Below are 13,260 nucleotides of genomic sequence, written 5' to 3'. Positions count from 1 at the left end.
TCAAGTGACAATGCTCGTTCACAAAGGAGTCTCGCGTCAAGTCCAAGTAGACTATATAAGTGGTGGCCGTGAGATGATCCTACACCATTGGACATATCAGACATGCGACACTTGCAATATCTTCCTTCAGACTCCTCTAAGCGTAGTATATCATGCTCATTCCACAACCTGTTCTGCTCCCTCTGCCTCCTGGCCCTTACCAGGTCAGCTCAAACGGCCTCCACCGTCTGCGCATGGCCCTCAAAACCACCGCCTCGCTCCTTGCAGAGCCTCTACACCCAGACACGGAGCACTTCCAGTCCATGGCCGTCGCTCTAAGTCTAGGCCTCGAAATGGCAGAGACACCGCAAGGTCGCGCGGCGTTTGCATCTCTGGGAAGGCTTGTGGACGAGTTCCGAGCCCATCCGACCGCCAGCGCCGCGCAGAAGGCTGCGCGTTGTGCCTCACACTCCACCCACATGGACTGGCACGTCAACCATTTCCTGCAGAGCATCCGCACGGACTTTCCTGAAGTGATAATTGGCTCGACGAAACTCGATACCCCGGACGGGCTTGCCATGGCGGCGAAGCAGGACTGGTGGCAGGGCTCCTACAATGCGTTTACAGGCAAAGCGGCGGGGGGCATCTTCTTCAACTCTTCGGTAAGAACGAAGCATCAGTATTACAATGCGGTAACCGCTGCGAATTGCTGAACCGCACTGACTCGGCCGCAGAGGGTGCGCAGCATGGTCGTTGCCCACGACACGTACGTCTGGGCCAGCAAGGCAAAGGCGCCCGTGGCCCAGCGATACTTGCAGCGCTGGCGGACCTTTCTGTTCATGTTTGCGTGTGCCACGCTGCACGAGCTGGCCCACCTCTTCGTGTGCTACCTCACTAGAGGCAAGTCGCCAGACACCCCCGAGGGAATCACCCACCTCGACTACTCATCGTATCTTGATGCCGAGACTAAGCAGACAATGCCTGGCTTCGAGAGTGGGCGGTGGTTGGAGAACGCCCTATACGGCGGATCGCTCGAGTTCATTTGGGACGACAATGATGACCGTATGCAGGTAAGTCACCAGATGCCCTGATATCAATGTCTGGCAGACCCCTTGTCTGCAGCGTGTCCGGCTCTGACTTTGTGCCTGTTGTAGACCGGCATACCATATCTCATCAATTCAAGTGACGTAGCCTTTCAGATTCGGCGCAGCACCATCGATCAGTTCTTCGCGAGCCCACGGAGTGAGTTTTCCTACATGGACCCTAAGCTTTATAGCCCACCTTGTCGAGTGAACACCGCTCTAACGTCTGGCGCTCGCAGGATTTGCGTTCCCTTTCCCCGTGCACGCGACCCCGATCTCTGCAGCAGAATGGAAGTGGAGAGGTCTTGTCAGCGTCGGCAGATACGCCAGCTCGCTCGACATGCCGAGCGTTACGCCGGCGAGCGTCCGGCGGATGCAAGCCCGCCGGTTGGACCCCATGTACTCTTTGGATATCGAGGAGCTTCGCAGGGCACCTACGGCGCCGCATGTGAACTTCACGACGGTTCCGGGGGCATGAGGTTGTGAGCGGAATTTGTCGCTGATTCTAGCCATGTATGCGGACTGTTGGCGTTTCTACCAAGCTGGCCATGTAGGACGAAAGCACGCGAGTAATTCTAGTCATTGTTTGTGACAGTAATCAACATGTCTCTCCCAGTGGCGTCAAACCGACATGTGAAAAAGCCGACACGGCATGGTTCTGGATCTCATTCGGCCTGCTTTCACCAAGTATAACTCTGATTAACCGCCCCCGACCCGTCCCGGTTCATTCCCTCGCCCTCGAGAATCTCCTCGGGCCACGGCGCATACGAATACGGATTACCCGGCTGACACGCGCGGAGCACATTCTTCCTCCGCTCCATTTCTTCCTCGTCGATGGCCTCTCCTCCCGCCTGCTGTCCCATGCCAAGGATGATCCAGACCCAGTCCTCGCACTCGGGATAGCTCACGTCGGTCGGACCTTGGACGCAACGGCCGGCGGGCGGCTCGTACCGCGCGGGAAGGCGGAACGCGAAGCGGTCGCGGAATATGTGCTGGTACTTCATGGCAAAGTATGGGGTGTAGCGGGGGAGGTTGTCGCGAGTGGCGTGCAGCGGGAGAGGGCACGGAGGCGGCGGGGCGTCGTCGTGCCTCGGGGCCGCCGTCGCATCCCAGCTCAGGAAGGCGACGAGGGCATCCCATTGTGCGGCCGTGGGCGGGTAGATTGTATGGGGCCCCGTCCTCAAGTTTCCATGTATCAAAAGCTCGTTGCACTGTCGACTGAGATTAGCTTGGGAAGTGTGCGCTATGGCCACAGAGAAGGCATACCTCGAGCTCCGAGGGCCCACGGTTGAACAGAGCCACGCCTCCTAGGATCTTCGCCTCGGCCCAGTAGCCGACGATATCGGCCTTGCCTCGTGGGAATTGGTCAAAGGGCCGATGGTAACTACAGTGGAAGAACGGAACGGGCGGGAAGGAAATGGCGTAGACCTGGCCGATGCCGATGGCGTCCTTGTGCCTCTCCCTCCACGATTCCCACCACGATTGGTACTCGGCGCGATGGGGACTCTCGGTGGTTTCGTAAAGCCGAACGGCAATCTGATGGAGAGACACGGCGACCAGTTCGACGAGCCGGAGGGAGAATGATCGCGAGCCCTCGTGCTGATCCTGGAACGCCTGTAGAACCTGCACCGCCACGACTTGCGTTACCACCTGATCTGACCAGAACGATTACCCCTCTCTGAGTGACGCGCTTACCTGAGGGTCAAACCGCAGCGTGAGAGGGTCGAACCTTGAGCGCGCCTCGCGAGCCGCCTCCAACGCGCCCTCGCAAAGTCGATGGTGGTGACACGCGGGGTGCTCGCCTTCCGCGGGATAAAACGACCGAAACTCGGTGAAGGACTCAGCCGTCGGCAGCCCGTCGATTATCTCAGCGTACGTGAATTCCGCCACGTCCGTGGCCAGCACGTTGGACACGGCGCGCACCAGGGCGTCCCGGTGCGCGGCGCTCAGATGCTTGGGCGTGATCCACGACGCCGTCACGTCGACCCCGCGAGCCGATGCATCGGGCATCGGCGCGACATCGTAATCCTCAATGAGCGCGCGCATTTTGGCGTCGGCGGCGTGCCGCGACGCGATGCAAGCAAAGGGTATTTTGGGGAGGTTCGCTGGGCGGGCCGAGATGGAAGACGCGCGCGCGCGCGGCGAAGGAAGCCTTGTTGGTTGGGGATGTGCTTTGGTTGCGGCAGCCTAGGTAGAAACTGGAGCGGTGGTCACGGGTCATTGTGCATGATATGCGGCGAACTTGTCGACGAGGTAACACTGTACGGAGGCCTCTTTGGACGAACAATGCCTTACCGGCCCCTCGGCGTTACATTACTTTGACCAACATCATTTGGCCACGCCTTGACGGGTGCTTGTATACTTTTGGCGGATTGGCGAGCTTCCCACGAGGCTGGCGCACGTATAATTTGTCTCGAGATGGAGAGAGACTGGACGTGAAGTGCTGCATTTCAACCGTCCTTTTTATATGTTGAATAGCCTCGCGTGAGCCCGCTACATCATGGCCCCTTCAATACCTCGTCGACTGAAGCAATAGGTGGGCACCCTCGACGTTAACATCACGGGCTCTAGGCGTTAGCCTCCGTTCTCGGAACCACCCGAGACCATGGTGGTGGGCGGAAGGCATCAGCAGCAGCAGCATCGTCGTCATGTGACGAACCGTCAATACTAACCTTAGACTAGTAGTGACCGTCACTTTGCTCCTTTGCCAATGCCCACAGCGGCCGAGTGTCAAAAGGCTCAAGGAAAGGTGTCCCCCCCCCGACTCAAGCACGGCGTCAACGGGGCAATTGCTCCGTCATATGTGCGTGGAGAAAAGGCTCGATGGCTGGAGACATTCCCCACATGCGGCTCCAACAGTGAGGTCACCGAGGTCACTTCTGCCCGCCATGGCTTGTCACCGGGCGGCTGCGATGACGTCGGTTGCCCCGAAAGCTTCGTGGCCATCGATTGATGCCGATCGAGTCGGGGGTGAGTGCGGCCGCCGATGGTCGATATAAAGGTCTGCTTCGTCGTCTCGTTCCTGGACGCTTTTGGTCTGACTCTCAATACCTATACCTCGCACCATTATATCAATTACCTGCTACAATCTGCAGCACAGTTGCTAGCGCACCACCAAACCAATCCCCCCACCCCACCAAAAAAAGACATCACCATGCCTCGCGACGGAGAGCACGCCCACAACGGCCCCTTTGAGGAGGAGGGCCACAACATTGCCCACGGCGTCGGCAAGGTCGACGTGAGTCTCCAATACCTCATCTCTGCAGCTCTTCTCACATCCCTCAATTGAGCCGCCACTGACACAAAGCCTTGCACAGACGACAAAGGTCGACCGCGCAGACAAGACGGCGCCCATGCCCGAGGGCCTCAAGGAGCAGGGCGCCGGCCTGCCGGGCATGAACGCCAGCGGCGGCCAGAGCCAGGGCCTGAAGCAGGGCGACGACGTGGGCCAGGGCGGACGCGGGTCGTCCAACTAAGTGCCGCCGGAGGATGGGGTATGAAGGCGCAGGAACTGTACTATATTACGAGGAATGAATGAACATCGTAACGAAACTTTCATCGTGCATGGCTCCGAGTTGATTGTGCTGTCTGTGTGCGACGCAGCCATCTCGCAGTGTACCGATGTTACATTTTCACGGATGGTGCATTCTGGTGAGCGAAAGCTTTGGCCGGGTGCGGTAACAATAGAATGTCTGAACAGCGATATGAATGAGCCTGCGCAATCCCCAGAGTGCGTATGGCGCAGCGCAATTGACCAAGCCGACCATGTCGTCGTCTGCGGTTAACAACTTCTGCCACATCCGCACGCGACCAATGGAAATCCCCGCAATTAGCCAGTCAGTCGTTCGCGGGGCAGGAACGAGGGGACGCACGATGTGCTCCTGCTGCATTCGACGGTGGGTGGTGGCCGGCCCATGGGCGATTTTGAGGGGGCCTAGTGGTTTTGTTGTTTGCTGTGCCGCGTATAATACGAAATAAATCACGTCCCATCACACAAGAACAAGCTCGGATCTTCGGATCCTAGCTTGGTCGGTCTGGTGGTCTAGTGGTATGATTCTCGCTTAGGGTCCACCCTGAAGCACAGCTTGCGAGAGGTCCCGGGTTCAATCCCCGGCCAGACCCTTTCTTTTGCCGTTTTCGCCTACTATTATTTTTTCTTTTGGCCGTCTCCACCATCCGTTTACCCACCACCGTTCTTCATTCATGCATGGGCACTGGACTGGACTGAGTGAGGATCATATACGGTAACACTTGCTTCCTTTTTATTTTGTCGGGCTTTGCTGTTGGGCATGTGAGAGTGCAAGTTTTCTGCTGGTTTTTTTTTTTTTTAATCGCATAATTCTCTTCATTCCATGTGAATATCGCAGACGACGACGGGTGGCTCAGACGTCCTGTGTGTGTGCTTCGTCACACTAGTCGCGTCTCGTCGCGTCGCGTCGAGCTGCGTTTCGCGACACTACCCTACACTCATCGTCACTTGAGCAAAATGAACAAGAAATGCACATCCGCAAAGTCTTTCAAGAGAACAAAACTCGTCACTTACAAAGTAAGTAGTAGATTGTACTGTCAGGGGGTTGGCCTTTTCGGTTGGGCCGTTCATTGATCTGGGGCATCATGTCGAGCACTCCAGTCACAGACACAAAGTCGTAGCAAGCACACAACACCGCCGCAACTTGTACTTGACCTCCAACGCAAGTCATATCATAATCATGTACAGTCATCCATATAGCAGACACACTGCCCAAGCATAACAATCCGGGCAACTCATAAAATATCCTGTCCAACCCGCCTGCAATGACCATGCCGATACCGTTGCTATACAAATACTCAGTCGCAGCACTACCTTGCCAAACGCCACCGACCGTGCAATTCCCACATTAGATGAATCCCTTGGTGAGGCTGGGCATCCTGCCCAGGCTGCTCTTCCTCTCCGGCACGTCCGCGGCCGAGCCCGCGTCGCCTTCGCCCCCCTTCCACGGACCCATCCTGCTGCGGAGGCTGCCCACCGAGCTTGCGGACCCCTTCTCCACCCGCAGCCCCTTCCAGCCCTCCAGCTCGCGCTCAAGCCGCAGCGTTTTTTCCTTCTCCTCCCGGAGCTCGCGTTCAGCGCGACGCGCCGACAGCTGGTTCGTCGACTCGGATGCCTGCAGCTCGTCAATCGTCTTGAGGAGCTTGTCCACCTTGTCGCGCATCCGGTTCACGTCGTCGGACAGCTGCGTGTTCTGCTTCTCCTTGCGCTCCACCTGTCCCTGCAGATCCTTGACCACTCGGTCCACGTTGCGGACCGACCGTTGCGATTTTGTCCGCTCCGACTCCTGGTCCTCTAGCTGCGACTCGAGCTGCTTCCTTGTTAGACGCGGCGTCTCGCGCGATGGGTGGGTGAACTTGCCTCTTGTATGCGCTTGTGAAGGAACTTGATGTCCTGGCTGGCGCTCGAGTACCCCTTGGTTTCGAGGTCAACGAGCTTGAGCTGCGCCTCGTTCAGGCTCTTCTCCAGTGACACCTTTTGCCTCTGAAGACTCGTGCTCGCCTCCCGCTCCGTGGCAATGTCCTTCTGGATCTCGGACACGAGCGACTCGGCGCGCCGCATCTTCTCCACCGCCGCCGCCGCAATGTCCTCCTGGTGGGCCAGGCTGGACTTGAGATCAAGTACCTCCCTGTCCATGCTCGCGGCGTCTCGGAGCGACGGGTTCTCGCCCTTGGCCAGCTCCTCCAGACCGGCCTTGGCCTCCTCCAGGCGGGCCTCGACACCTCGCTTCTCCCGGAGCAGAATGTCCCGTTCCGACGTGATCTCGTCAACCGAGGACCGCAACGCTCGCACTTGAGAGAGCAACGAGACGACCTTGCCCTGAGCGTCGTTGTGGGCATTGACCGCTTCGTCTCGCGAGGATGCCACATCCGCCAGCGTCGCCTCCAGGCGTGACTTCTCCTTTGACCAGGTGGAGCTGTTGAGCACCTCGTCGTCCCACTTGGACCGCAGCTCGTCGAGCTCCTCGCGGAGCCGGGCAATCTCGGACTGTTTGTACAACTTCTCTTCTCGGGCGAGGTCCAGTTCCTTCGTAAGCGTGGCAAACTCAGCTTGGTACTTTTTGCGCGTCTGTTCCATGCTGGACTCCTTGTCTTCAATGTCCATGGCCCGCTGATTTCGGTAGTCCTCCAGCTCGTGCTGCAGCCTCCTCTTGGCCTGCGTGACAGACTCGAGGTCGGTCGAAATGTCTTCGATCCTCTCCTCGAGGCTTTGGTTCTGGCGCTGAAGATCTTCGATGGTGGCGTCCATCTTCTGCCGTTCCGCCATGACCTCGGCGTACGTGTCGTCGGCCTCCTTCGCCTGTGACTTGGCGAACTGCTCCGCTCGGCTCGCCTTGAGGACGGCAATCTCGGCCTGCTCGAGCTTGCCAAAGTACTCGTCCGCTCGGCTCTTGTACATGTCAAGACCTGACATGACGTCGGCAAGCTTGGAGGACTCGGCGTCTAGGCGGATTTGAAGGTCGGTGTACTCCTGCAGGAGCTGGCTTCGGCTCTGGGACTCTTGCTCGCGTGCCACTGTCATCTCCTGCAGATCAGACTTGGTGTCGCGCAGCTCCACCTCGAGCTTGGCCCGCTCGTGGCGCATCTTGTCAAAGTGCGACTTGACGTCCGTCAACTCTGCCACAGCGTCCTTATGGCTATGCAGGAGAGATCGGCGCGACTCTTCCTGGTTGTAGAGCACGTCTAGGATTTCCTCGTGTGAACGGGCCTGGACGTCTCGAAGAGACAGCTCGCCGGTTCGAATCGACTTTTCGAGCGCGGACACCTTCTTGGCCGAGTCGTCCAGCATATCGTGCAGACGGCTGTTGACCTTCTCCAGCTTTTGCATCCGACGAAGAGAAGGGCTCTGGTCAGGCTCCGGGACCGGCGTGCTTCGATCAAGCTGACTCTGGAGGTGTCGATTTTGCATCTGCGCCAGTTGAAGCTGGTTCTGGAGCTCTTCAACCTCGGCCTTGAGGTCCATGCGGTTGTTCACCGCAACTGTGTCGGCCGTCTTGTCAGATTTGGCAGACTCATGAAGCTCTGCCTCCGGTAGGCGTCGAGTCGGCGTCGTCGTATTGGAAGGCCGACGGTTGTTGATCTTGACGGTTCGCCGCTGGGTCGGAGACCCGTTGAATGGAGCCTCGTTAAGGTTAATCTCCTCCAACTTGGGCCGGCTAGGGGTATCGTAGCGAGTGGCTCGCAGATCGGCGAGCTGGTTCTCTGCGTTCGCCCTGGCCGCCGTCTGAACGCGAAGGTTTTGTTGCAGCTCCTCCACCTTCCGCACCAGGTCAAAATTTTGCAAGAATGCCTTTTGCTTGCTGTCGTCGGAGGGCGGCGGAATGTGAACCTCAGGATCCACCGTCTTCAACGCGGCCAAAATCTGACCTCGGAGGTCCTCCAGCTCCCGGTCCCGGGAGTCGACAGAGGCCTGGAGAGTCCGCACCGTGGCTTGGGCCTGAGTTCGAAGCTGGCGCTCCGACTCAATCGTCCGGTTTGCCTCGGCGAGCTGGACTGTGACATTGGACGAGGCCTTTTCAGCATTCCTACTGGATTGAACTTCCCGGGCCACCTCGTGGTTGAGGTCCTCGAGGTTGAGCTGGAGCTTCTCGGCTTTCTTTTCGAGCGAAGCGATAGCCACCTGAGCGTCGCCTAGTTGCTTGTTGAGTTTGGCGTTTTGCTCCTCCAGCCTCGTCTTTTCGCGCTGCAGTGACACAATCTGACCTCGCGAAGCCTCGTTTGCCCGTGAAGTAGACCTGGCAATCTCTAGACCCTTGTGTTGAAGCTTGTTGAGAAGGGCACGGTTGTCATTCTCGGAGGCTGCCAGCCGGCTCCTGACGGTGGTGAGCTCGCGCTCCATTCTTTCCTTGGCCTGATCGTTCTTGAGGCCGAACTCTCCAGAAGAAAGTATGAGCTTGTTGAGGTCCTCGATCTGGTGATTCAGTTTGCCACACTCCTCCTCGTACCAATGCAGGCGTTCTTGAGCTGCGTCGAGGTCCCGGCGAAGGCTGTCTTCCCGTTCGCGCGCGGCCCTGGAAGCCTGTCGCTCGCCGGCGAGCTCAGCCTGTTGACGCGCCTCCTCCGCCTGGGACTTCGCCGCGCGCAGGCGGCGGATCTCGTCGCGAGCCTCGTCCCGCTCCTTTTCGACTGCCGTGCGCGCTTCCATGGTACGCCTCAGCGTATCTTGTTGCGCGTAGAGCTCCTTTTCGATAATGATCTTGGACTCGTTGAGGGTGTCAAACTCCTCCTTGAGGGCCTGGTACTTGTGCTCACTGAGCAGCTGCACGTCGTCACGCGATTGCCGCTCCCTGCTCAAGTCCTTCTGGGTGTCGTAAAGCTCTTCCTTGAGCGCTTGGATCTGATTTTCGAGTCGACTTCGGCTCTGATCCGCCTGCGCGTCTTCTGAGAGCCGGGCTTCGAGCAGGGCCTTCGCCTCGGCAGCCTCCCGTTCCAATTGTGTCTGCTTGGACTTCATGGCGTCGAGCTCGGCTTGGACGTCCCGGAACTTGCTTGCGACCCTGTCCTTTTCAGTCGTCAGGACCTTCTTTTGATCGTTCAGCGCACGCCGTTCGTCCTCGAACTTTCTCTTGTCGCTGCGAAGGAGAGCCAGCTCGCTCTCCTTGCTGCGCACTAGGTCTTCATAATCTGTCGAAGTCTTGGACAGCTGAGAGAGCTGCTGTTGGATACTTCGATTCTCCTGAGAGAGCCGTGTCTCGCGAAGCTTGGTCGAGTCAAGCTCCTTGCGAGTGGCATGCAGCTTGACCTCGAGATCCTGGTCGACTTTCAAGAGCTTGGCCTCAAGATCATGCGTCTTTCTGTCTTTGAGAGCCAGTTGGCTTTGCAGCACCTTGATCTCATCCTCTAACGCCGCCTCGTTCTCGCTTCTCTCAGACTGTCGTTGCGAGACTTCTTCCATGGCTTTGTCGAGCTCCGCGGCCTTGGCCGAAAGGTGGCTCTTTTCCTCCTCGAGTTTCGCGATGAGACCTGCGGCCTGCTCGAGCTGTGCGCGGAATTTTTCAACGTCCCGCTCAGCCCGATTTTTTGCCTCCATGAGATCGTCAAGTTGGTCTTCCAGCCGCTCTTGGTCCTCGATTGCGCCAGCAAGCTTCTCTTCGAGCTCAGCCTCGCGGTTTTGCAGTCGCTTGAAGATCTCCTCTTTGTCCAGGGCCAAGGCGCGTTCGCTCTCCAGGGTCTGCTGGATCCGCGCCAACTCAGCGTGGCAGTTTCTGCGCTCATCTTCCAGCCTCTGCCTGTTGCCTAGCTCAAGCCGCATTTTGTCGTTCAGGTCTTTGATCATCGCGTCTCGCCTCTTGACTTCTGTAGCAGTCCGTGTGGCGCCGAGTAGCGGCTTCATCTTGACAATGAGCTGCCACCAAGGATTCTCCACCAGATCCAGGTAGACGTGGAAGTTCCGTTGAATTATGTGCGTCGCTTCGGTGCGGAATAGCCTCTTGTAGGCAGCTCGTCTTTGAACGAAGCCTCGTGCGACAGACTGAAAGCGCGCCATAATTTCGGTGATCAAGGCGTCCCGCTGCTCCTCAAGCTCTGCGAGCACTCCTGCCCTAAAGAAGACCTTGGTGAGGCCGACGCGGTACAGTGCCTTATCGAGGCCCAGTTTCTCCAGCATGATGGAGGCAGCGGCCTGGCCCTCAAGGTAGCCCTTGGGCATGTTGGAGCAGAGTACCTCGTATCGCTGGCGAAATTCGGCGAAGGGCAGTCTGTTGGGGAATCCCGTCCGCGCGATGCGGATGCCCTCCAGCACACCGTTGCAACGGAGCTGATCGAGCACTAGGAGGTTGTTAAATTGCTTCGGCCGCTTCTTGTGGTTAGGCAAAATGCATCGCACAAAGTGAGGGTGGGTAGAGTGCAGTTGTGTCATGAGGTTGTGAAGCTGTTCCTTGTGTCGCTGGGCCACCGTGCGGAAGAGGCCTTTCTTCACGCGGCTTCTGGCTCCGCCCAGCTCTTCTTCGGTATCAGCACAGTCGGCAAAGAGCGTGGCGATGTGTTTGTCGGTGGAAGAGGCGAGGAGCCGGGTAATGTTATCGTTCAACGGGTCCTTGTTCTTCTCCAGCCAACTCTCCGTGGAGTACTCTACCTCTGCGGCGTAGTGTGTGAGGATGAAGCCCTGTCCGAGCCGGGATGGACGGTACTTGGATGACTTTTTGTCCCAGAGCGAGTTGAGCTTCTCGGTAAAGGATTTATCGGTTGCCTTGGGCATGACGCAGTCTTCGTCGAGGCATGAGAAGATGCCGATTGGATTTGGAAGTTCAATGAGGTCGATGGTGGGCTGCAGGTCACGGCCAAAGTCAATGAACTGCCACTCAATCTGCTCTCTGGCGTACTCCTCTTGCTCGAGCACAAACATGTGGTGATTGAAGAACTGCTGCAGCTTCTCGTTGGTGTAGTTGATGCAGAGCTGCTCGAAGCTGTTCTCCTCAAAAATCTCGAAACCTGCAATGTCGAGGACGCCGATGAAGTGCGAGTCGTCAAGGCCCATGCCGGTTCGGTCGAGCTGCCGGTTGATACGCGTCACAAGGTCACCAAAGCCACGCTCGTAGATGCCTTTGGACAGGGCGTCTAGACCGAGACGCACCTGCTCAGGGGTCTGGACCTTCTCCACCCACTCTCTGCCTGCCTTTACTTTGGGATGAAGAAGGCCCCGCAGGAAAGGTTCCAGGGGGACCCCGAGGAGCTTGCAGACTTTGGCGACTTGTGCCTTTGACTCCGGGGCGAGGCGGGCCTGATCAGCTGCTCGACTCTCCTTGACCACCTCGACGTTTCCGAGGTGGAGCACTGCCGCAACGGTTCGGAGGATAGAGAGCTGTTCCATCTCGGAAAAGCCCATGACATTAAAGGCCTCCATGAGAGAGTCCCACTCATCCTGGTCTGAGACGCCCACGATGCTTCCGTGGCCGCTTCGTGTATAGGCAAAATCGTCCACATCCAGCCTTTCAAGCAGCAGTTCTTTCTTGACTCGGGAGTCGGCACCCTTGAGGAGCTGGTAGAAGACGTGGTAGTTCCGCTCATGCGGGTTGATGCGGACCACCCTCGACTTCTCAAGGAGGTACCAATCGATGAAAGCTCCCGTGATGGCGCCATTGCGATTGAACTCGATGCGAATGAACTTGCCGAATCTGGACGAGTTGTTATTTCGGACAGTCTGAGCGTTGCCAAATGCCTCTAGAATTGGGTTGGCTCGCAGGATCTGCTGGGAGAGATTTGCGTGCTGCGACTTGGACTTGGTGGCAGTATCCGATTGCGCGACGGCGGCCAGGTATTGTATGACTTTCTTCGTGTTCTCGGTTTTTCCTGCGCCAGACTCGCCGGTGACCAAGATGCTCTGGTTCCGTCCCTCCTCCACCAGATTGCGAAATGCCTCGTCGGCCATGGCGTATATGTGCGGCTTGGTGTCCTCGCGGCTCCGCCCCCGGTACATGTTGATGTAATCATTGGTGTAGATGGGCAGCGGGCAATATGGGTTGACGGTGACGAGGAAAAGGCCAGAGTAGGTGTATATCAGATCGGATTGGTACCTCATATGCAGGTTGTGGACGACGGAGGCCTCGTTCAAATGGGTCAATTCGGCCATATCGTTTGCCTTGTCGAACTTGGCAGGGTTGACCTTGTCGACGCTCTCGGCATCGACCTCGCGCTGCTGCCGCCATGTTAGCGCTTCTCAACCGTGGGCATGGCGCGACTGACCGTTCCATCGTCCGTCTGGACTCGTAGGCGGTTCCCCCCCAGGTCGTCCACCACCCAGCCCTTGACAAAGGCGCTTTGGGGATCCTTAAGCCACACATAGCGTTTGCCGGAAAAATCGTTTTCTCCTTCGATGCTCTTTACGGCGTCCTGACTCCGCCTCAAGTCCTCGGACTTGATGAAAGAGGGAGCAAAAGTGTTGGACGTCGGGGTGCCGTTCTTCGAGTCGGCACGGTGGTGGCGCGGCCCACTGCTGGGCGCGACCAAGGTCGGCCCAAAAGAGCTGCCGGACTGAGATCTCGCATGTGAAGCGGAGGCGGGTGTGGGAGTTGACGGTTGCAAGACAGGTGAGGAGAACAGGGCAGACTTTGGTCTGCCGGCGGCGACGGGCACGGGCCCGGGAGAGGGGGAGGAGTTGCGTTGGAACGGATTATTGCGCCGCTGCGCCGAGCCACCATTGAAAGCCATGTCGCGACGGCTTCATCAATGGTGA

General features: G+C 57.9%; 4 protein-coding genes and 1 non-coding gene across 5 annotated transcripts; 3 read left to right on the top strand and 2 right to left on the bottom strand.

The window, feature by feature from the left end:
• Positions 1 to 152: 152 nt before the first annotated feature.
• Positions 153 to 1,539, top strand: PLICBS_001664 (uncharacterized protein; the record flags this gene model as incomplete). Its single annotated transcript, XM_018317251.2, has 4 exons — positions 153 to 641; positions 714 to 1,049; positions 1,134 to 1,221; positions 1,301 to 1,539. The coding sequence occupies 4 exons, from the start codon at positions 153 to 155 to the stop codon at positions 1,537 to 1,539; spliced, it is 1,152 nt and encodes a 383-aa protein (XP_018182776.2).
• Positions 1,540 to 1,741: 202 nt separating this feature from the next.
• PLICBS_001663 (uncharacterized protein) lies at positions 1,742 to 3,107 on the bottom strand (the record flags this gene model as incomplete). Its single annotated transcript, XM_065599882.1, has 3 exons — positions 1,742 to 2,272; positions 2,328 to 2,684; positions 2,757 to 3,107. 3 exons carry the CDS (start codon positions 3,105 to 3,107, stop codon positions 1,742 to 1,744), a joined length of 1,239 nt encoding a protein of 412 aa, XP_065455954.1.
• Positions 3,108 to 4,215: 1,108 nt separating this feature from the next.
• PLICBS_001662 (uncharacterized protein) lies at positions 4,216 to 4,537 on the top strand (the record flags this gene model as incomplete). The annotated part of the gene is made up of 2 exons (XM_018317253.1): positions 4,216 to 4,299; positions 4,379 to 4,537. The coding sequence occupies 2 exons, from the start codon at positions 4,216 to 4,218 to the stop codon at positions 4,535 to 4,537; spliced, it is 243 nt and encodes an 80-aa protein (XP_018182778.1).
• A 555-nt stretch (positions 4,538 to 5,092) lies between these two features.
• PLICBS_001661 lies at positions 5,093 to 5,183 on the top strand. Its single transcript has one exon. It is a non-coding gene; the product is annotated as a tRNA-Pro (tRNA).
• A 755-nt stretch (positions 5,184 to 5,938) lies between these two features.
• Positions 5,939 to 13,235, bottom strand: PLICBS_001660 (uncharacterized protein; the record flags this gene model as incomplete). The annotated part of the gene is made up of 3 exons (XM_018317254.2): positions 5,939 to 6,384; positions 6,447 to 12,723; positions 12,771 to 13,235. The coding sequence occupies 3 exons, from the start codon at positions 13,233 to 13,235 to the stop codon at positions 5,939 to 5,941; spliced, it is 7,188 nt and encodes a 2,395-aa protein (XP_018182779.2).
• Positions 13,236 to 13,260: the final 25 nt, after the last annotated feature.

Source organism: Purpureocillium lilacinum (assembly GCF_023168085.1).
Source record: "Purpureocillium lilacinum CBS 284.36 DNA, scaffold_1, whole genome shotgun sequence".
Classification (NCBI taxonomy): Eukaryota; Fungi; Ascomycota; class Sordariomycetes; order Hypocreales; family Ophiocordycipitaceae; genus Purpureocillium; species Purpureocillium lilacinum.
The sequence above is the reverse complement of the archived record's forward strand: the minus strand, read 5'-3'. Positions and strand labels throughout refer to the sequence as shown.